At 37.0% G+C, this 23,384-nt stretch overlaps 1 protein-coding gene across 1 annotated transcript in view; it reads left to right on the top strand.

Annotated features, from left to right (window-relative positions):
* The first annotated feature begins 4,398 nt into the window (after nt 1–4,398).
* LOC135706635 (LIM/homeobox protein Awh-like) overlaps nt 4,399–23,384 on the top strand; it is a 206,207-nt gene continuing 187,221 nt past the window's right edge. The window contains exon 1 of the mRNA XM_065228315.1: nt 4,399–4,687. Coding sequence (XP_065084387.1) covers nt 4,655–4,687 — 33 coding nt within the window. The 5' untranslated portion in view covers nt 4,399–4,654. The remainder of the gene's footprint in view (nt 4,688–23,384) is intronic.

Here is a 23,384-nt window from a genome sequence, read left to right as displayed (position 1 = left end):
AGAAAATCACTGATCTGCCCCAGTGTGCGGCGCGCTGAGAGAGCAATTTTATCTTTAAACGCGTTTATCTCGAAACGGGGTTTTTCAAACTGGCGTGGGAAATAACTCTAACAAGTTATCATCAAATTTGGATATCGTCTAGGTTTTCTTGTTCAGAATTAAATTCTGCTTAGAAATACGTATCCATATTTTCGATTTTGTCAAAAATGGATTTTTAATCCACGATTTTGTAAGCATTTTTAGGGTGAAAAAATGGACTTTTTTTTTCCTAAGGCCACAACTTTTGAAAAAAATTAATTAAAAAAAAAATCGGAATACGTATTTCTAACCCAAATTTCATTACTAATCAGGATTTTTGTTCGATTTATGTTTCAGGATCACATGGAAAGGAGTATTTTCCCACGCCGTTTTCCGACTTCCGCGGGAGGACGCCCGTGCGACCTGGTGCACCGGCCACGGGGAGACGCCAATCGAGTTCAAAAAAATACAAATTGTAGTTCGAATGATGACTAATAAATGGGTTATAACATATTTGCCCTCCCTGAGTGTTTTATTGCTTAAAAAAATTAACGAAAATGCCTTACTTTTTGGACGTTCAAAGTGTACTACCCCCTTAAAAATTAACCATCAACCGCTGAATCTATAAGATTGCTTTTGTAAACAAACCCCTAAATCACCAAATTCTTGCGAATAGAAGCTCAATCCCGAAAAATAATAACACAATTTGGTAGCGGAATGATTCCTCTACATTTGGTATAGTTTGTTTGGGAGATTTGATTTTTATACGCGAGGAATCAGAGATTGACGAGAAATCAGAAAATGAAATGTTTGCCAAAATCTCGAATGTCGCCCAAATCTCGAATCACTCCGGAGTTATAGTTTACCTCAGGGTTACCACGAATCGTTGTTTGCCGATTACACAGGTATTTCCGCAGAAAAAAGAAGTCTTCGTGTTATAGTTATATACTTTGTTTAGATATTTCTTTTCTTATTTACAAAAACGGAAAATTTCTCCCAACGCTTCCAAAACTCAACTTTTAATATTTCCACATAAGGCAAGAGCTTCCTTTTTGAAACCTAGTAGTAGTCAGATATTTACTATGAACGGAGTTCCAATTTCATGGTCAAGTCAAGTGAAATATCTTGGATTAGTTCTTGACCAAAAATTAACTTTTAAAGATCACATTGAGGGCCTTCAAGCCAAATGTAACAAATATATTAAATGGAAATCAAAACTTTGCCTGACGAATAAACTTCTAATATTTAAACAAGTTTTTAGACCGGCCATGCTTTACGCTGTGCCAATATGGTCTTGTTGTTGCACTACCAGGAAAAAAGCACTTCAAAGGATTCAGAACAAAGTTCTGAAAATGATTTTGAAGTTGCCTCCCTGGTACAGTACTACCGAGGTACATAGAATTTCGAATGTTAAGACTTTAGAACAAATGTCCAACAAAATAATTAATAATTTCAGGGAAAAATCGTTGCAATCCTCAATTGCAACGATTAATTCTCTTTATAGTTAAATAAGATTTAGTTTTAGTTTTTAGTTTTGTTTCATTTGACTGAGTGAAACAATAAGAGAATAAGAGGTTGAAAATTGCCAAATATTTCTTACTAACTATAAGGCTATGGAGTTGGACAAGAGTCAGATTGGAGTGAGAGGCATTTCCGGTATCATCTGGAGTCAAAGTTAAAATTAATGATGTTTCTACCGGAAGAATTATAAAAAAAATCACTGGTTTTGACTCCAGATGGTTAATAAATGGCTCCGACTCCGGTCCGACTCCACAGCCTTACGTATTGTATCAACTCTTGTCCATGCATTTCTCCATGAAAATATATAGTCCACTTAGTGAACTTGCCCTTGATATTCAATATGTGGAAAAAAGATGTAAAATTTCACTACCAGGTTTAGAGGACAACATTTTCTACGAACTTAGTTGTGTTCAGAAATGTGTTTGGATAGGGATATTATAAATAAATGAAATTCGGCGGAATTCCGTTACATTTTTTAGTTTACATTGAAAAATTGAGCTCGAAATTTTCTTATCTATACGAAAAGAAAAGAAAAAAACAGTTTCAAAATGTTCCGCGATATTCCACGAAATTTCGTTTTGAATCGAAACTAACGGGATAACTCGATACATCGCATACGTTTACATAGGACTTGTATGATAATCATTTTTCTAGTACTTCGACAGATCTTGAGATCATTTTCAAAATCGTCGAATTCAACAAATTTTCTAGCGGTGCCGGTGGTGTAGTGGTGAGCGTGATTACCGCTCACCCCAGCAGTCCTGGGTTCAATCCCAGTCGGCGCCGCCGGGATGTTCTAAGGCATAACTTCTCTGATCACGCCTTCCTTCGGGAAGTAAAGCCGTTGGTCCCCGGTTCATGAGTTGATGGGTCGATAGGTAGGGTCCAGGTGTGGGAGCTGCCTTCCTGGCGTCGGTAGCATTGGACTCGACGGAAAACAAATCAAGGAAAAAAAAATCTGAATTGCTGATTCCGATTTTGTTAAGATCCCAGACTTCAAAAAATGGAGATTGAAATACGTAAAAATTACACAGTAGTGCAAATTTATGGTTAAATATGTGCCAGTCATTAGCTTCAATTCCATTAAAACAAATCAGGGTTGTAGATTATTTTCAAGTAGAGTTATTTAGAGCGAGTATATTGTTAATGTGGCACATGAACTTTCTTTAATCGTCACAATTTTTCGAAACAGGTTCATATTATAAGGTTATGATTTGAATTGGATGGTGGCTGACTTTAGTTTACTTTGTTCCATAATGTTTGCCTCGTGCATTAAAAGATAATCGGTTCGTTCTTATCCAAATGACTGAATATTTAACATGAGTCAACGGAACCAATAAGGAGACATGACCTTAAGTCACAAAATCTTAAATTACAGCAACTTGTAGTCGTTAAGTCGCAATCCGCATAAAAGGCTTTAACTGAAGAAAGTCCGTTAAATTAACGATATTCACTTGTCTTGATGGCTCATAAAAGGAACAACTTCTTCATCATAATGAAGTCATGCTATAATTTATCAGGTCATGTATAAGATTAAAAGTACATGCAATGATCATAACATCAGAAACATCATAATTTTCCGTCCATACCAGTATCAATTTATCACCCACTTCCCGGATAACCTTAAATCATCCTTCTTTAACAGCATCTCTTTCTCTTTAAAGTCATCAAATGTCCACTGCCCTGCACTGGACCGCCTAGTTGTAGTCCTACGTGGAGTGAGTAGTAAAGTCATTATTCATTCGCATGGTAATTCAATTTCAATTGCTCTCAATAAAACGGCAAACTTTCAGTAACAACAAAAAATAAAACTCTACCAGAATGTGAATAAAGAGAAAGAAAAAAAGTTTCAAGTGAGTGGTGCAAAACTCTCCCAACGGGACCCGATCGGAAGGCTCCTGCGTTGGAGGGACCTTTTCCAACCCCTCTGACGCTCATTTCACTATTGACGGGTTTTTTTTCAGTGCTTGCACGGGTGATTATAAATGCTTAAACATTGTTGTTCCTGGTGGGTAGGAAAAATCAGGGTGAAGGGAAAATCGGATCCCTCATAAGAGGAGAATGGGCAATGGATATAAGCCCCGCCCATTTCAAGCTTATATCGTGTATCGCTTCGCATGCTCGTCTTAAGCTGGGTTTAGATAGGGCAAGTCAAATGATCAACTCAGTTGAATTCAATTGGCTTGCAAAGTTGAGCCTGGTTCAACTTTTTTCAATTCAAGTGAGTTGATCAAGTCAGTTGAATGGCATGGTTTACACGTTCAATTCGCGTTCAAGTCAGTTGAATTCAACTGACTTGATCAATTGACTTGCCCTGTTTAAACCCAGCTTTATGTACAAAACAACGATGCTCTCTCAAGAGAAAAAGAGAGCCAATAGACTAGAAACTTTCCCGCTCACGAAAGCTCATGATTTTCTCTCGCTCGTTTGGATGAGAGCAAACCAACAGATTCAAAATGAAAGAAGACAGGAATGGGAGACTGGCTGAGGCTCATATGAATGGATGCTCACTCGTGTGGCACATGGAAGCTGTAGCGAGCAAAAATAAGCATAAGACCCCACAGCAGCACACAACGTACTAGTAGTGAGTATAGGTTGGTGGGAGAGACGCGAGATTCGCCAACACGGGCAAAGCTTCCTCCAGTCATTCGTACCGATCTGATCGAATTGGATCAGGTGTTTCGGAGAGTTGAGTTGTTTCGCGCGAAGCGACGGTGTTTCCTATTTCCGTGTCGGTGGGTGAGAAAATTTGCGGTGTTTCAGAGCAGTGCCGATTTTTCATTTGCGTGCGCGGTTTGTTTTGGGGCTAGGGCAGAATTGTGAGTGGACAGGCGAAGAGCGACGGACGGCGGCGGTTTCGGTTTACAGAAGGTGTGGTTGTGTTCATTGTCTGTAGTGACGTGAGAATCTTTCCCTTTCGAGTAGGAAGTGGTCGTGAAGATTTTCTTTCAGTGATTGATCGTGGGTCAGAAAGGATGAAGTTTTGAGTTATGCTTGGAAGGGAGGAGATTGTTAGCAGCATGCGACTTCCAATTGTGCGATGTTGATAGGCTGTTGGAGTGTGGGTTTGAAGTTTTAATTGGCATTGTAAAGGAATCAACAGCTGGTTTTACGCATGATGGATACCATCAAAATAGAACAACTTAAGGTAAGGTGTGATTTTTTATTGAACATTAAATATTCTGAATTGAAATTGCTGTTGTTTGTTTATCTAATCAATATGATAACGCGCAATGCTGATCAATCATCGCAGCTACCGGCTATCAGCGTTTTCTCCGGAATGAGTGGATGAAACTAGTTTATTCTTTGGGAAAAATTCTGTGTTTAGTAAATTTACATCAGGGAAAAATATAAGCTTGCATGGTTTTTAATGAAAATATCGGAATAGATTGTAAAAAAACAAGTTTTTGAATAAGTATTTTTTTTGTTTTAAAAATTACTAGCAAAAAGTTGGCTGTGGAACTTTGGTGGCTGTGATTATAAACTACCGGCATTTTACACTGTGCACTAAAAAACATATGTTTAAGGCATTATGGATAAAATATGCTTGCCATAATTTCTCATGAATGCAACAAGCTGGAACCCGGGAGCTAGAAGGTGACAGCTCTACCGTAGCTCCAATAGCCCATTTAAAGAACGCAAGCATTCCAAAGCTATCAATTGTTCAATTGGACGAGACCCGTTCAGAGTACAAATACACTTATTCTGTTGATATGTCAGGATTGAGACCAGATAAAAAGTTTCTTGTTTTCAGGAAACTTAATCAATTATACGAGACCTGTTTAGTAGTACCTAGTGTAGTTGGAAATTGACTCACTAGGTGGCGCCAGAGTGCTAATAAACTTCTTCAAATAGAGGCTTCGTGTATACTGAAAAGTTGTTCAAACGACCAAGGCTCGACCAGTTCTTTTAGCAGTCGCGTCAAAAACATTAACGTAAGCATTCGCGTTGTGTACTGAGTACACGGTGAACAATTCCAGTTATTGTTCTTGAAATATACCAGATGGGAAAATTATATCTTGAGCAAAGTTGTGCAGTCGGACATTATCCGACTGGTTGTGAGTAGTTTAGTACATAATTAATTCACTAGGTGGCGCTAGAGGATACAAAAAACTTTTTCTGTTGATAACTCAGGATCGAGGTAAGATAGAATGATTCTGCCAATATTGTTGAATTGGACGCATCCCGTTCTACAGTGAACAGTTTAGTTGGGAATTGACTCACTAGGAAACGCCAGAGGACAAATAAAATTCACCCAGTGATAACTCAGGATTGAGACCAGATAGAGATTTTATATCTTCAGCAAGTTGTTCAAAATTATGCGACCCGTTTAATAGTGAATAGTTTAGTTGAGAATTTACTCAATACGTGGCGTTAGAGTACACAAAATGTTCTACTAGTGCTAACTCAGGATCGAGACCAGATAGAAACTTCCTTTCTTGGGCAAAGTTGTTTAAATGGACAAAACCCGTTTAGTAGTAAGAAGTTTAGATGAAAATTGACTCACTAGATGACGCAAGAATATATTTAAAGTGGTGACTGAGTATCAAGACCATATATAAAGTACCTATTTTCAGCAAAGTTGTTCAAACCGATGAGACCTGTTTAGTAGTGAAGTTTAGTTGACACTATTGTTGATTTGCTTTCTGCAAACAAATCTGTTGCATGTACTACAACGGATTATGGTTGATGAGTTTTTGCTATGCTTGCATCTTCCCTTATCATGATCCAGCAAGGGTTGGAATTGCGTTTTTTTATCGTACCTGGAGGTGTTCCTTCACCAAAGCAAGAGGTTTTAAGAAAATCCTGCGTGGCATACATTCTGTCTTGGAAGATTCCATATAAATAACTTGCGCATTCTTTCCAGCGACATAGTACATAGAAAAAGCCTTTAGTCAAAAGTCGAGTTTTCCTTGACGCAGAGTAAGCAGCACACATTTTATCGACGGTGTCAACTCCACCTTTTGTTTCATTGTAGTCAAGGTTGGTCATGCATTGTACATAGATAGCAGTGTTTCATTCGATTCATTTTTGGAACATTTGATACCAGCATGGCTTCTTTCTGAAATCCGAACACACTACTTTGAACCTTTCATGCCTTGTTGGGTAAGAACTCTGCAGGTATTTCCTTCAGATTTTTTTCTTATAGTGCCAAGACAAATAAATTGACATGTCACTGAACAATTGTGGTTACTTGTGTACCACTTATTCCAGTCACAATCAAGTTGCAGCAGCTTATTTCGATCGAAGTGTGCTGCTTGGGGAGGATCATATAGCAATTATCAATGGTTATGTTCCTATGAGTATCCTTGATCGAAGAAATCTCGATGGGAGATTTAGAAACCTGGTATAGTTACCTAGAGTGCTTTCCAAAATGCAGCTTATTGTTGTCGGTGTAGTAAGATTAGGCACGAATAGAATACCTTTTTATTCTCATATATTTACTATTTGAAAATATTATCAACTTCTATAAAAATTCATAATTTGTATCATAATCATAGCTTTCAATATTCTAGAGCCTTTTACGAGCCTAGTGAGCTCATTTTCACTCAGACTGCCTTCTAGTGAGTAAATTTCCAACTATACTAGGCACTACTATACGTGTCTCGTGCAACTGAACAACTTTGCTGAAAACATAAATCTTCTATCTGGTCTCGATCTTGAGTTACCACTGAAAGAAGTTTATTTGCACTCTATTGGCATCTAGTGAGTAAATTAACAACTAAACTAACCACTACTGAACGGGTCCTACCCAATTGAACAACTTTGCTGAAAACATGAAACTTCTATCTGGTCTGGATATTGAGATATAAATAGAAGATGTTCATATGCACTCTGGCGCCACCTAGTGAATCAATTCCCAACTTAACTAATCACTACTGAATGAGTTCCCAACAAACAATTCAAAGTCACAAATAAACATACATATTGAATAAGTGCTGCTGAAAAAAGCTCATTGAGATCGATAGATGCGCCTTTATTCCGCTGTATGCTCTGATATGATTTATTTACTTACTAAAACCTTTATAAATGTTGACTGTCTTCTGATTCATAACCAGAAGTTTGATCTAATAACAAACTGAGTAAGTGTAATTTGCACATACAATGAAAAATGACGCTTTAATTCAACTGTTTTCAAATGATTTAATTAAATGCATAATAAACGTCTTATAAATGCTTTCTAGCTCCATTATTAGATTTCATTGTATTGTTTTACAATATTGCTGTATAAAGGTGGATACAGCCAGCAAAATAGCTTTTATACCACTTTTCGTTCATGTTGTAATCACATGATTTGTAAATGCTTTATAAACGACGTATTAGATTCGATATTTCACAACACTGATTCAGCTAACAACAAGACGAAATCAGTAGAGTAGTGGTTACCGTTTTTGCTTTCCAAGTAGAAGGTAGGGAGTTCAATCTCAAGCTCAACCCTTTTTTTTTATTTGTGTTCTAAATCGTAATCATCGATCACATCACTTACGACAACAAATTCATTGATTTAGTTTAATAAATAACCCAGCATCCTTTCCTTGGAAATTGGAAAGGTGAAGAGGTAGAGTTGGTCTCATGTAAAACAACGATGAATGAATTAAGGTGATTCCTTGTAGAGTCCACAAATGGCCGCCAAGTAGGCTATACATGCACTTCCACTTCGAATTTTCAATTACACAAAACTCGAAAATGAATGCTCCATTTCACCTGAAATTGCTACTTCATGTATGCTGCAGTACAGCAAACGTGAAGTCACAGTTTCAATGTGGTACGTTTCGAGGAAGCTGATATTTGTACACTTAAAGTTTCGAAGTGGTTACGAGATAACAGCGAAACACCTTAATGATTCCCACTGGACCTTGGGACGGTCGGAAGTGCTGATAGGTATTCACTTTAAGGCAAGCTTTTATTGATATATGATGTATTCCAGGATAGCTCAGATGGCAAGGCAAGCAGCTGGTGATCAGAAGGTACATGGTTCGAATCCCATGCAATAACGGACATGTATAATATACATACAATTGTATATGTATGTAATAAATTTTCTAGTATCTGTGTGGTGCGTGCTTCGTAAGAAATAATGAAAACAATCACTAAAGAAAAGACAACTCTTGTCTGTCTCTACCGTTCTTTATACTCGGGTTAATTGTCTGCATTTGAATAATCGTTTAATAAATATATAATTGTGTCTAATTTAAACGTTACTTCACAAGATAATCAAGCGTATACAACATCGCTGTTTAAGGAAGCAAAAATGTCCTATAAACGCTGAATAATTAAACATTTGATAAAATAAGCTCTGTTACAACTTATGGGAGTCAAATAAAAGCATCTCAATATCCTTAACCAAACACTATGTTGTAGTTGAATAGATTCTCCAGATTTGTGTGAACAAAGCCTGAACAGAAGTTATTATCTAAAATTGTTCAAGTATTATTAAGTATGCAGTTGAATAAAATCGTCAAGAAGTGGTTTCTTCAATATGCGATTGTTTGTTGGGTTTCATTCAATTGGACAATTTGCTGAAGATACGAAGCTTCCATACTGAGATATCTATAGAAGAAGTTTATTTGTACTTTGACACCGCCTAATGAGTTTATTTACTCTTGAGTACCACCTAGTGAGTCAGTTTCCAACTATACTAGGTACTACTAAACGGATCTCATCGAATTGAACATCTTTCCTCAAAACAGAAAACTTCTATTTGCTCTCAATCCTGAGATATAAATGTACGTAGATATAAATGTACTCTAGCGCCACCTAGTGAACCAAACTTGCCACTGCTACACGTGTATTGTCCAACTGCACAACTATGCTAATGACTTCATCTTTCTATTTGGTTTAGTTAGCTCAAGAGCTATAACTGGATCTTCGTATAAGTTAAGGGAACATTATATTATAACAGGGAACCTCATTATTGAGACCTCAATTTTATTTCAGGGCACTTTTTTGAAGCCTAATGGACTTGGAGTAGTTCAGGAAATTACGTACAAGTTCAAACAATTTCGAACATGGAACTACGCGGAAAATCAACGAGAAACGGAGAAGGGCATCACACTTTGCGAATTTCGTAGCTGCGTAAAACATGAAGTAAATAATAAGTGCAGGGAAGTTTGGAGAAGTTCAGAGAATTTTTAGTTCAGCAAACTTCTAAGAACTTCAGGGATCATCCAGTGTTCACTCGGCTGTCGACAAAAGCAGACCACTCTCGATGTGCCACGCTATCGTCTGTTTTCTCGGCAGCAACCATTGTGTTGTCCTCCTCATTGTTCTTCATCAGCAGTTCTTTCGGTCGATGCGTCGTCGACTTTGGAAAGCAACCGTTTCGTGATGAGTGTGTGAGTGCTGACCACGTTTTGCGTCCATTGCTGCAATGGAAGCGCTCTGCCTCCGGTGCCGTAACTGCCATACAATGAAACCACTGGAAACGACTCCAGTTCTGATGGAGGAGGCTTTTTGGATAGCGGTGTGTAAAGTGTTTATTGTGTTGTACCTTTTGACTATATTTTTAAGATGTATTGTATAGTGAACAAGAGGCTCTGTAAAGTTAATTCGTTTGAGGCTTATCAAATAAATTAAATTAATAAATTCAGGGATCATCGCTTTAAAAGGAAACTTCGCAGTAGTTTAGTAGAGATCTTACTTCATGAAAGTTCAATGAACATTTGGAGAAATCCTTGAAATTCAGCGAATTTTCAAAAAACTTATTTACATTTCAAGGAATTTTCCTGAGGTTCAAGAATATTATGCATATGATAGTTGTGTTTTCAACAAGCAGTTCAAAGATGTTCAGAAATCTTCGTAGAAATAAGAGCGATTGGAAATTTTTTTGGAATTTGGAATACATTTTGTAAAACTTAATGAAGTTTGTAGATGTCCAGGGAACGTTATATAGCTTACAGGATATTCTTTCAATATATAGCAAGAAATATTCAAAAGATGTCCAGATATACGAAGGTGTGGGTAAAGTTTTTTTGCAAGACTTCAGATTGATCAAGTACTGAAAATCTCCAACTGTTAGAAAATATAAATAACGTTTTTTCAAGTTTTCTTCCAAGACTGCAGGAAGTATGCAGCTAATCGAAGATTTCAGTAAAGTGTAGTTATTTGCTAAGTACATTATGGGTCATTCTACACCAAGTATCCGAGGCTAGTGAAATTGACCTCTTTAAATTTGAAGGAAATGTTTATTTTAATCTAACTTTTAAGAATTCAAGGGTCTTTAGGAGCATTTTATATTTTTCGTGATTTTCAAGAAAGCACTACATGCCTTTATCAACATTTTCAGAACATATAAAGCTACAATTAACATTTCAAAGTGTTTTTATGTGACAAATAATCTAAAAATAAATTATTTATTTTTGTACAGTGTTGCCAAATATTTTATATTTGCGTTTAACGAAATTGATAGAAGAGCTTTGATTGTGTTGGTTTATATTCTTTTAATTCCGTTCATCAGTGCCAAGTACTCAACACCACACTTAGCACTGATGAAGTCTGCAAGTAGTAGACAAATTACGCGTATCTGTCAAAAGATAAGCAATTATAACGGAATTAAAAGGAAATAAACCAACACATTCAAAGCTCTTCATAAAGGGATTCCGTTAAGAGGTTCGACATATTTTATAAGATTGAAATTGATAGGTTTATGAGTCAAATACATAATTTCAACCTCTTCTTGTAACTTACAAGTACAAAATATCATTAAAACATCTAATTGATTGCCTCTCATCCCAAAGGCGCCGCCGGGATTTTCTGAGGCATAAAATCTCTGATCACGCCTTCCTTCGCAAGGGAAGTAAAGCCGATGGTTCTCGGTCCATGAGTTGATGGGTCGATAAGTAGGGTCCAGGTGTGGGAGCTGCCTCCCTGGCGTCGGTAGAATTGGTACTAAGTACGGAAAACAAGATCGACGGAAGACAAATCAAGGAACAATTGTTTATAGCAAGCGAGTGGAAGCAACCCATCATCATAAGTGTGATTTGGATGACATGGATGTTCACTGAGCAGACACTCGGTGCACGAGCCACTGAACTCGATTTATCGTAAGAAATTTAGTTTATATTTTTATTTAATTATTTTATTTATGACATATTTAGCCGTTCATCTCAGAACAAAAAAAAAAAAAAAACAAAAAATTTACATAAAATGGGTAATTAACCTAAGCAACTGGATTCAGATCCGCACTGTTAGTGTTAACAAGTCTCGTATCAGTTCTGGTAATGCTAACAAGCCATTAATACACATGATTCAATGCTTACACCCCTGGAAATAATGAAGCCTTAAATTGGCATTGCACCGTATATGCACCGTAAATGATTTTTATAAGCCAATCTAGAAAACATTTATCACTATCATCTATAGCCTAGGCACGCTGTTTCATGATTGTTACCTATTCCAGGATACTCCGGTTCGAGCCTCATCAAAGGTAATTCCCGTGACATCCATCTCATAATACTTCCAACAATAATTTCAACAGAATGTCATCACAATAGTCATTGACTTAAAGATAAGGCAAGGGATATATTCATTATTTTGAATAGCTACCAAAATCGCATTACATCGGGATCTCGATATTAAAAAAAAAAAATTGATAAAAAATGCCTTGCATGGAAAATTTTAATTTTTGTGCTTCTTAAAGTTTGTAGAGACTATCAGCAATCCGCGACATGAAAGAATTTTTTACAGCTTTCTTTGAAGTATGATGTGTCAGTAGACTGGTTCAATAATTTAGGTTAGGTTAAACAGACTTCTCAGTCTGTAAAAACGGAATAATCTACTATTTTTCAACCAATTTTTCGACTCTCTATGGAATATTCTTCCAGGAATTCCGCCAGGAATGTACCCTTTGTCTACAAACCATGAAAACCATAACTAAATAAATGCAATATTTTTTTTTCTATACAAAATTTAATTTTTTTTATCAATTGAAAAAAAGTATGATTAATTACCTTTCAGTTGATATTTTTATCTTTGAAATCGGCCTAGTGATTCAAAAGTTATTTTTTGATTTTTTTTTTTTAAATATTATATATTTTATATTTTTAATTTATTTAGAACCACCCTAAGATGGCAATGGTCATTCTAATGACAGAATAAAAAAAAAATCTGGTCTAATATTTTGTGATAAGCAACAAAACTACAATTTTTTACGAAATTCTGAGAACCACTATATCGGTTTGCTATGGAATGGCTGATATCAATATATTTTGATTTATCAATGGACCTTATTACGGGTGTCACTACATGGTGATAAGGAAGTGAAACCCAGAATAAGAGCCGTGATTGCCATATAAATGAAATGGGAATCACTTCACCTTGAAGACTAGTGACAAGTCACCGTAATATGCCCCAATACATTTTGAAAATCCCCGTAATTTAACTGAACTCAATTTAATAACCTTGAAGTTCCTTGGCATTCCTTGAAGTTCCCGTAATTTTCCTTAAGTTTTGAAAATTTCCTAAAAGCTCACGGAACTTCGCTTTATAATTCTAGTTTTATATCTTATAATTCCTTGGAACTCCATGAAACTTTCTGCAATTTTCCTTAAATTAATGGAACTGCTATGAAGATCTCTGATCGTCCTTGAAGTACTCGGAACATTCCTGAATACAATGAAACTTCTTAAAAATCTCCAAACTTTTCAGAAGTTTCCTGATCTTCGCTAAGGTGCCTTGTATTTTTTTTTAATTCTTGATAGTACCATGGAAATCATGGAATTCCATTAAATCTGCTTACACTTTCCTGATGTTCCTTTCCAAAAATTTAATGAAACTCTTAGTACTTCATTAATGCCCTTAGTTTGCCTGGAATTCTTTAAAGTTTCTGCAATTTCCTTGAAATTTATTGGATCTTTGATTTGTTTTAATGATCTTGGAGCATCCCTAAAGTTCTCTGAATTTTCCTGAAGTTCTTGGTACTGCCCTGAAATAAATGAAACTGTTTTAAAACTCCTTTAAACTTTCCTGGTGATCTCTGGGCTTCTTTGAATTTCCCACATTTTCAATGAAGTTTTGTTAAGTTCTCTGGAGATTACTGGACTACTTTGAAATTCTTGGAAGTTAATGGGCCTGTGGGCTGTGAAGATTTCCATTTTTGGTTGAAGTTTTTTAAGCTTCCCTGAAGTTCTGGGTAATGATTGATCTGGAGATTTCTAAACCTCCCTGTTTGCTAGATTTCGGTGAAGTACTTTGAATTTCTGTGAAGTTTCTCACATTTTTCTTAAGTTCACTAAACATTCCTGAAGTTTTGTGGATTATACTTTAACTTTCGGAATTTTTTTTTTCTATTGTTTTTTTTGGAAGGCTCATTGTCTGTAGGAGCAAACGGAGCCGAAGGACTATTATTTTTAAACGTTCATTTAGGGGAATTGAGTTCTTCATTTTATATCTCCTGTTTTTTCTTCTTGTGCATATTTTCGTTTTCGTATAGATCATTCCAATGCTTCTGCTGTTGCTGGCACCAGGTCAGTTGAGGTTCGGTTTCGATTTTAGTCACCGGGGTCGCCACGTCCATTTTCATCACCTCTTCATGCAGCACCTCTATTCCTTCCTCTGTTTCCTGGCTGTTGCTGCCCGACGATGCACCTCCCTCAACTACACCAGCGTACGAACTGCTGCCTCTATCGTCCTGCTTTTTGTCCACATCCGGTTGCTTTCCAAGCTGCTGCTGTTGCTGTTCCACTTGCGGTTGGAATTTATCCGGTGGCCCTCCACCTTACATAGGAAGCATTTATCATTGCTCCCCTAATAGAATATATTCCCCTTTCGATAGAGGAAAACAAGCAAGTTGAGAATCTTCCTTTCCACGTCCATGTAAACACGTCACACTCCTGTGAACATATCGAGGCACAATGCAACAGGAATGTTTTCCTGTAAGTTTCCCCAGGCAAGCGACATTCGTACCTCCATTGCAACAGTGCGAATGGAAATAAATCTAGCAGGAAAAAATAATAACACTCTGGAATTGCATACAATTGAGTTGACGTCTTCAGTGAAGTTCCTTAAATTAATTAGGACTACAATTTGGTTGCACCTCCATGGTGAACAGACGCTCGAAGACTGCACTCTTAGGAGAGAGGGCCCCCCTCCCCTGTCAGCATACGATCAAGGTCCCACCGGGGTTGGTTACCCGATCTTTCCTATGGTTACTCGTACCCCAGCCGGCACCGCGGGGAGGTAGGGATAGGAGTAACTGGACAAGAGGCTAAGTGACCACGCCCACAGAGGTGTTTTGGTCTATTTCTAGACTAACATTTGAAAAGGGTGGAACTTCAAAATTACCATATCGAGAAAATCGACCCGAATTTTCATGACCTAAACATTAATCCTATTTAACGACTTTCCATTTTCTGGATGATTTTATAAGCTTGACATATAGTTGATAGTGTAATGTATCATCATGCATCACTAAAAATAAAAAAAAAATTCTTTGTCATGAAATTGAGTACGGTACACCGTTACGTACATGTTGTCACCCCCCAGATCTTCCATCCTTTGAACTGCCAACACTGGTGATAAGCCGTGGAAGTACACCATCGGGATTTATTGTTTGTTGTTCCGCCTTGGTTCTTCGTTCGCAAATTTTGTTAGAGTGGAATTAGGCCCGGAGATTTTTTGGTCTTCTTTTTGTTCGTTGTTTACACGTGAAATATCAATCAGATGCGTTTCAAATGAATCGGGCGTGACTAGATACTACGTTTGGCATATTAAAACAATACCAGTTGCATCATCGAGTTGAAAGTGGGAATTACGCCATGTAAGAAGAAACATTCTATCTATATGTGACAAAATAGGATTTGTTTACATTTTGGCTCTTCCGCCCCTTTCAAATGTTAGTCTAGATTTTATAACTGCAGATACGCGAAGTATCGATAGTACGCATTGTCCAGCCGTTTACCAGCCTTGAATACAACATTGCTGATTTATGCGATATTGCGCTTAAATTTACGTGCTATATCGTGCAAATTTACACCAAATCTAACTTTAACAACGCGTGTACTACACAGCAAAAAAAGAAGTGATGTGAAATTTATTTTCATTTAAAGCTTTTGTCAGCATGAGCATGAGCATGATTGACCGCCCACCACGGTTGCTACTCTGTTATTGCCAGATCAGCTGTACTTACACAGAGAACCAATAGATGGGACTAGCAATCATCCTCAATGTGTAAAAACAGGTGATCTCAAACTAGGCATTACCAGTGCCGGCCACGCCCGAACGCAGGTCAAGAAAGGAATGGGTAGGAATGTGTTGACGTGACACTCGCTTCGATGGAAGCCGAGAAATCCTCTGCACTTCCACGAGGAATCACTGAGATGTTGGATAAGAGGGTTGGGTTTGCAGCAGGGTTCGTTTTGTTAAACGATAAGCTGAATTGATGTCCTAACGATATGGAGAGGTTACTGTATAGATAAATAAAAAAGAATGATCTCACCCAAATAACCAAGTGGAGCTGCACTAAGAGCAACGGGCCTCCTCGTAGACTTTATTCGACCCATCGCAGGTATCTCCTTCCTCCTTACGTGATAATTATAATTGTAGATGGTCTGCTTGACATCTACCTTCAGGGGCTTTGGTAGAAGCTGCATGAAATATGATGAGCATGATTGACCGCCCGCGTTCGCTACTCCGTTACTGTCAGATCAGCTGTTATTATACAGGAATCAACAGATGATGCTTTTGACTAGCATTCACCCTCAATGTGCAAAAACTGGTGACCCTATACTTTTAAAAGGCAATACCAGAGCCGCCGCGTCCGAATGCAGGTCAATTAAGGAATGGGTAGGAATATGTTAACGTGAAAACTCGTGTTGTACGAAGCCGAAAAATCCTCTACTCTTCCACGAAAAATCACTAGGATGTTGGATATAAGGGTTGGGTAGACGTTTTGGTAGACGATACGCTGCATTACATTTACTTTTTTCTGAAAACTATTTAAACAAATAAAATCAATAGCTTCAACCAGGGCGAAACTGAAAAGATTGAATCATTGCAATAAAAATGTTCCATCATCAAAGAGCTAAGAGCCTATTTTTAACAAAATGCTATTGAAATCAAAGTGATGTGCCAATCTCCCGTAAAAATTGGTTAGCATGATCATCTGGAATTTATTTAACGTACTAGAATGGTTATAAATTACATGTTTAAATAAATTATATAAAGCAAATAACTTGTTAGAATTGCTAAATCGTCCAAACGTTGAAAAGTATTGACGCAGTGTGCCCAAAAAATATTTAAATTGAATTAAATGTGGGTAAAATACTGCAGAAAATATTTTTAGAATTGTTTTATAAAAGGCAAGTTTTTTTTTAAAAAGAATGAGAAGCAAAGAATTCAGCAAATTTGATGGGATGGATTTTTTAAAACTAATAGTCGATGTAGTCCTTATTTTTTGATGCAGTACCAGAATATAAAGATTTTATTAGTTCTAAATAATTCTTATATTACCCTGAGATTGATCAGATTTACAATTTAATTATTGACATCATACAACACCCAATTTTATTTTGAAGCAAATTCACCTGGCTGAAGTGGGAATCAAAGCCTCACATCGTGGTACCCACACAAAGTTTACCTATACTACGGTTAACTCCACTATTCCACATGTGACTATTCTCACGACCATTATGAATAATTTTATTATTATTAATAAAATGAAAGTCTGATAGCGTCATTTTCGAGTCTCAGGATCTTGAAATGATTATAAGTTCCGGAATTTCTGTTTTTCCTGGGTCCCAGATCATGACAATTTTTGTTAGTCTGAATTAACTTGGAACTCTTCACAGGATATCTTCGCCCTTTTTTTTAGTTCCATTACCCATTTTCATTAAAATGTATCCCCATAGAAACATTGAACAGAGAGAAAATTATTCTCACAATTCGTATCAGCATACTCCTTAAGTTCCATCATCAAAATTTTCTGTGATTTCTCTTCCGGATTGTATTTCCTATATTCACAAAATCTCCATGCAATTGTCATCAAAGTTGACAAGACAATTGACACTGTCTTCAACCAGAGGTTGCACAGAGCCACAGAGCTGGTAAATATCACGGCCGTCATGTGACGATGAGAAAACAGGTCCTCTCACCATCACGAGACGAAACTACCTATCATTAGCTTACTTGTCATTTTTCAATGATCAAGCACTCATGAGAATAATTCTTATGCGGTTTTGCCATCAACATTTCTAACTGATTTAGATGAATTTAAGCAAACAACCGTTTGTAATCGGTGGAGTGAATATATTATTAAGATTTCCTCGGTACAAGTAACTTTAATAGTATTAAATGTGCTAGTAATTACGATGATCACAACGTTTTTGATCTTGAAGAAAATCTCTATCATCGTTTTCTCATCCAATGATAGTGACAGAAGTATCTTTGTAAATAACTTGTGAAATCTTTCATTGAAAATGACATTTGCCAGCCCTGGTACAGACTGAATATTTAACACTAGAGAACGGACAACACACCACATCCAGTAGACCAGCAGGGAAATTTTCAGGTGCCAAAATTTGCACCGGTTGGAGCGGGAATCGAAACCTTACTTCGTGGCACTCACAATACGCCTGAACGACGGGTGACGTCGCACGACCATGAAGCCCACAAAGATGGATGGAACTCTACTCAGGATTAGTTGGAAGTCCTCATTTGATTTCATAAGGAATTCCCCTCACACTTCACTGTGAACTATTTTCAGAATTATCTTAAAATTCCAATAATGTCCAACGTTGATGGCCTTTAATAATTAAAGTAGCAAGTTTGGATTTTTATTTTTTATTAGAGGGTAAATCAATTGCAGTGATATTTTTAAAGCAACATGTTTTAAAAATCTGGGAAAATCTGGAACATGTTTAAAAAATCTGGAAATAAACGACAGACAGTGTATCTGGCAAGACGACTAAAAATCTGAAAAATCCAGATAAATCTGGAATACTAGCAACGCTGGTTGGAAGAAGTTTCCGTATGTAGTCAAAGTAGCTTTCGAAAGAAGTCGGTATAAACTTCTGTTGGAAAACAGATGAACCTTTCTGTCTCAAGAATACATGTTGAAGAAACTGGTAGAAGTTCTAGGAGACGATCCATAAACGACGAAGCATTTTAGGGGGAGAGTGGTGCAGATGTTGGGATGTATTGCAAATTGCAGAAGGGGGGGGCTAAAATTGGTCAAAAATATGCTAAGTAATGTATGGATGGTCCGGATGGAGGACAAGTTCGTGGCCAGCAGAGAGCACATGCTTATCCCAGATTCAAGTTCATTAATGTAGCATCAAAATAAGTGATTTCAAAACAATTCTTAAGCTTTAGGATCTTTTATACGAATTGACTACCTTTACGGATTCTGGATGTACCAGAAAACCGTCCCGTTGCCACCAGAGTACACATCCTTGACTCAAATCCAAATTCATTCATGCAGCATCACAACAAGTTGTTTCAAAAAATCACGGAGCTCAAGATACTTTTTTACGAGTTGACCACTTTTACGGATATTCCGGAGGACCGCTTCGCTACATTTCGGTCTAAGTTTCAAACTCATTCATATACCATCATTGCAAGTGATTTTTAACAATTTTAAAATTTAATACTAAAACGCTTGCTATCGCGCTGCCAAATTTGCTAACCCGCTGTTCACCGAAAGGTAGATTGTTATTTCCCACACTTGAATAGCAACCCCAGTGCGGTTGCTGCGTTATGGTTGAGGTTTTTAAAATAGCTTTGGCCAATGCGTTGCTAAAGCTATTTTAGCAACCTGCACCATAGCGCAGTAACCGCACTGGGGGTTGCTATTCAAGTGCGGGAAATTACAATCTGCCTCTCGCTGAACAGCGGGTTGACAAATATAGCAGCGCGATAGCAACCGGCCCAAGCGTTGCTATCTATGAAATGTTTGTTAAGTTTTTCATTTGGACATTGTGATATATGAATGAATTTGGATCTGGGACAAAAATGTGGACCCAAGGGACAGCAAAGCATTCCTCTGGAAGACCCGGAACATCCATAAAGGTGGAAAATTAGTAAAAAAGGATCTAGATTTTTTTTAATCAACTTGTAGTTATGTTGCATGAATGAATTTGGACTTGAAACCAGTAGGTGCACTCTGGTGGCCATGGAAAGGTCCTTCGAAAGATCCGGAACATCCGTAAAGGGGAACAATTCATAGAAAAGATCCTGGAGCTCCGTATTTTTTTTAAATCACTAATTTTGATGCTACATTAATGAATTTGGATCTGGGACCAGCATGGGAACTCTGCGGTCTTCCGGGAGGTCCGGACCATGCATTAAAGTGATCTATTCATTATAAAAAAGATTCAATAGCTTCACGATTTACTTATTCTGAAGATACATGTATGAATTAGGATCTAGGGCTAGCATATGAAAATCAGGTAACGGTGTGGTTCTCTGGAAGATTTTGAACATCCTCAAAAGTAGACAGTAGTAGAGTTTTATTTGGATTTCCGTGAGGTTTTGAATTTTTCTATTGTCCCGGAAATTTTAATCAAATTTAGAAATTTTCCTGATGACCTCGCATTGTTTCTGAAGCATCGCAAAATTCATGAAATTCTTGAAATATCCCATAATTCCTTTGAATTCCTTGAAATATCCTGCAATTTTCCTTAAATAAATGAAACTGATATGAATCTCTAGTCATCTACGAAGTTCTGAGAACTTCCCAAAATATAATGAAACTACAAAAAAAAATATATATACTTCTCTGAAGATCTCTAGACGTTCTTGACGATTTCTGAACATTTTAAAAGATCTCGTTATTTTCTTGAACACAATCTGATCGTTGCTAAAGTTCCTGCACTTTTTTTTTGCAGTTCTTTAAACTGCATTGAAAACCATGGTACTTCCTTAAAATGATCTTACATTTTCCTGATGCTCATGTAACATCTCTTATGTTTCTGAAATTTAAATAAAGGTCTTGGTACTTTCATGAATTTTCGGAATTTCCCTGAGTTTCTTGGAGCTTCTTAAACATTCTTCAGTTTCCTTGAAATTAGTTGAACTGTTCTTAGTTTATCTGATCAGTCCTTCTGCTCTCGAAGCATTCCTTAAGTACTCTCAATTATATTGAAGTTCTTGGTATTACCCTGAACTAAATAGAACTGACAAAAAAAAAATTCGAAATTTTTCTGAAGTTTGTGGAATTGACCGGAATTTATCAGACCTTACCCATACAAATCTTTGAACTTCCCCGAAAGTCTGGAATTTCTTGACTTTCACAAAGCTATGAAGTTATTGGAAGTGCAGTTAATATCTCTGAAATTCCCTAAAGCTCTCTAGTCTAACTTCTTTGAGGTACTTGGAAGTTCTTTGAAATGTCAATTTTCCTCAAGTTATCTCCACATCTCTGAAATTATTTTGACTTCTCTAAAGTTCTCTGGATATTACTGAATTTCTCAAATTGTCTTAAAAGTTTCTGCAGTTTTTTAGAACCATTTTGAAAATGCTGAAGTTTGCCTGAAGTTCTCCAAAATTTCCAGAAGTTTTCGGAACTTACCTTTTATTCCCGCAGTTTGCCTATGAAACTTCCTAAAATTCTCAGTACTTCTTTATATTCCTCAGACTCTCCTGAAGATCTCAATTGTTCCCTGAAGTTTATGGAACTTTCCTTATGTTTTCCTGATGATGTTCTTGGAATTGTTCACAAATTTATGGATCATGGAAAAACATGGATCTTCTGTGTAGCTTTCTTAATGTTTTTAGTTCATTCCCTGAAGGTGGTTTCCTCTATTTTACTGAAATAAATAGAACTGCCATAAAGTTCTCGAAACGAACCTAAATTTTTAGGAACGTCCCTCAAGTTCTCACAGTTTTCCTGATATTCATGGAACTGCCCTAACATTTTAAGAACTTACCCGAAGTTCACGTAACTTACTCATAGGCTTAAATTTTCCTGAATTTAATGGAACTGCCCTGAAGCTCTTGATCTTCGCTGAAGTAAATTTTCCTGAAATCTATTAGGTTGCCCTGGAGTCGTCGAAACTTACTCTTTTGGATCTTTTAATTTTCCCACATTTCTATCAATCAGAACTTCTTAAAGGTTTCAATTTTTTTTCTGATGTTAATAGATCTACCGTATTAACCCTCCGTTACTCGCGCCAACTTTTGTAACACGAGTACTCGCGCGTTGTACTTTGTACAACAGTGTGAGTTTTCCATTGCCATTTTGCAGTCGAGCTACAAATCGATATGAAACCAACGGGTATTCCTTAAAAAACTTGTTTTTAACTAAATAAGCTAATCCTTTATCACAGTTAACCCACACAAAATGCGGATAATAGAGAAAATGTGGATGGAAACCGCGTAAACGGTGTCAGTACTACGTGGGATTTGACTTAATTGGTTACAACATGGAAAATCTCGAGATTCTGACCTGATAGAAAGTTATTGTTTTCGGCAAAGTTGTTTAAGAGATCATAACCTTTTTGCTGGTGGAGAGTAGTTCAGAATTTTCTCACTACGTAGCGCTAGAATACATGTGAAAGTATAACATGTGATATATCTCGAGATCATGACCAGATAGAAAGTTACTGTCGTGGACAAAGTTGTTGATGAGATCAAAGCCTATTTCTTGGTACACAATAGTTCAAAAAAAAAAAATCAATACGTGGCGCTAGTATACACGTGAAATTCTCATATAAAATATCTCGAGATTTTGACCAGATAGAAAGTTACTGTCTTCGACAAAGTTTTTCAGGAAGTAAAGATCTTTTCGTTGGAGGAGTAGTTCAGAAAATTATCACTACGTGGTGCTAGTATATACGTGCAATTTTCGTATATACAATAGCTCAGGATCCTGAGCAGATAGAAAGTTACTGCCTTCGGCAAACTTGTACAGGGGGTTTAGTATTTTTGGCTGGTGGACAGAAGTTCAGAATTTTCTCACTACGCGGCGCTAGTATACACGTGAAATTCTCATTTAAATTTCTCGAGATCCTGACCAGATAGAAAGTTACTGTCTTAGGCAAAGCTGTTCAGGAGATCATAGCCTTTTTTCTGGTGAACAGTAGTTCAGAATCTTCTTACTAGGTATAACTCGTATACATGTTAAATTGTCACATGTGATTCATCACTGGATCCTGACCAGATAGAGAGTAAATGTCTTTGGCAAAGTTGTTCAGGAAGTCAAGATCTTTTCGTTGGTGGACAGTTGTCCAGAATTTTCTCACTACTCGGTGCTAGTATACACATGCATTTCTCGCATATACAATAGCTCGAAATCCTGAGCAAATAGAAAGTTACTGTTTCGGACAAACTTGTTCAGGGTGTCAAGACTTTTTGGCTGGTGGACAGTAGCCAAGCATTTTCTCACCACGTGGTGCTAGTAAACGTGTACAATTCTCGCGTATGCTATAGCTCGAGATTCTGAATAGGTAGAAAATTACTATCTTGGAAAAAGTTGTTCATGAGGTCAATGCCTATTGCTTGGTACACAATAGTTCAGATTGTTTACACAACGTGGCGTTAGTATACAAGCGAAATTCTCTCATGTAAAATATCTCGAGTTTATGATATGATAGATGTTGCTAGTGGACAGTAGTTCAAAATATTCTCACTACGTAGCGCTAGAATACACGTGAAATACTCGCATGTGGTTTGTTTCGAGATTATGACCAGATGGAAAGTTACTGTCTTCGACAAAGTTGTTCAGGAGGTCAAAGCCTATTGCTTGGTGCACAAAAGTTGAGAATTTCCTAATCGGCGCTAGTAAACACGTGAAATTTTCACATATAAAATATCACGAGATCCTGACCAAATAGAATGTTACTGTCTTCGGCAAAGTTGTACAGGGAGCCAAGGCTGGTGGACAGAAATTCAATTTTTTTTTCACTTGTGTA

The sequence above is a fragment of the Ochlerotatus camptorhynchus genome, unplaced genomic scaffold (assembly GCF_037179485.1).
Source record: "Ochlerotatus camptorhynchus isolate MF236.1 unplaced genomic scaffold, CSIRO-AGI_Acam_v1.1 ptg000002l, whole genome shotgun sequence".
NCBI classification, from domain to species: Eukaryota; Metazoa; Arthropoda; class Insecta; order Diptera; family Culicidae; genus Ochlerotatus; species Ochlerotatus camptorhynchus.
Note: the sequence above shows the minus strand (reverse complement) of the source record. Positions and strands in the feature narration are given on the sequence as shown.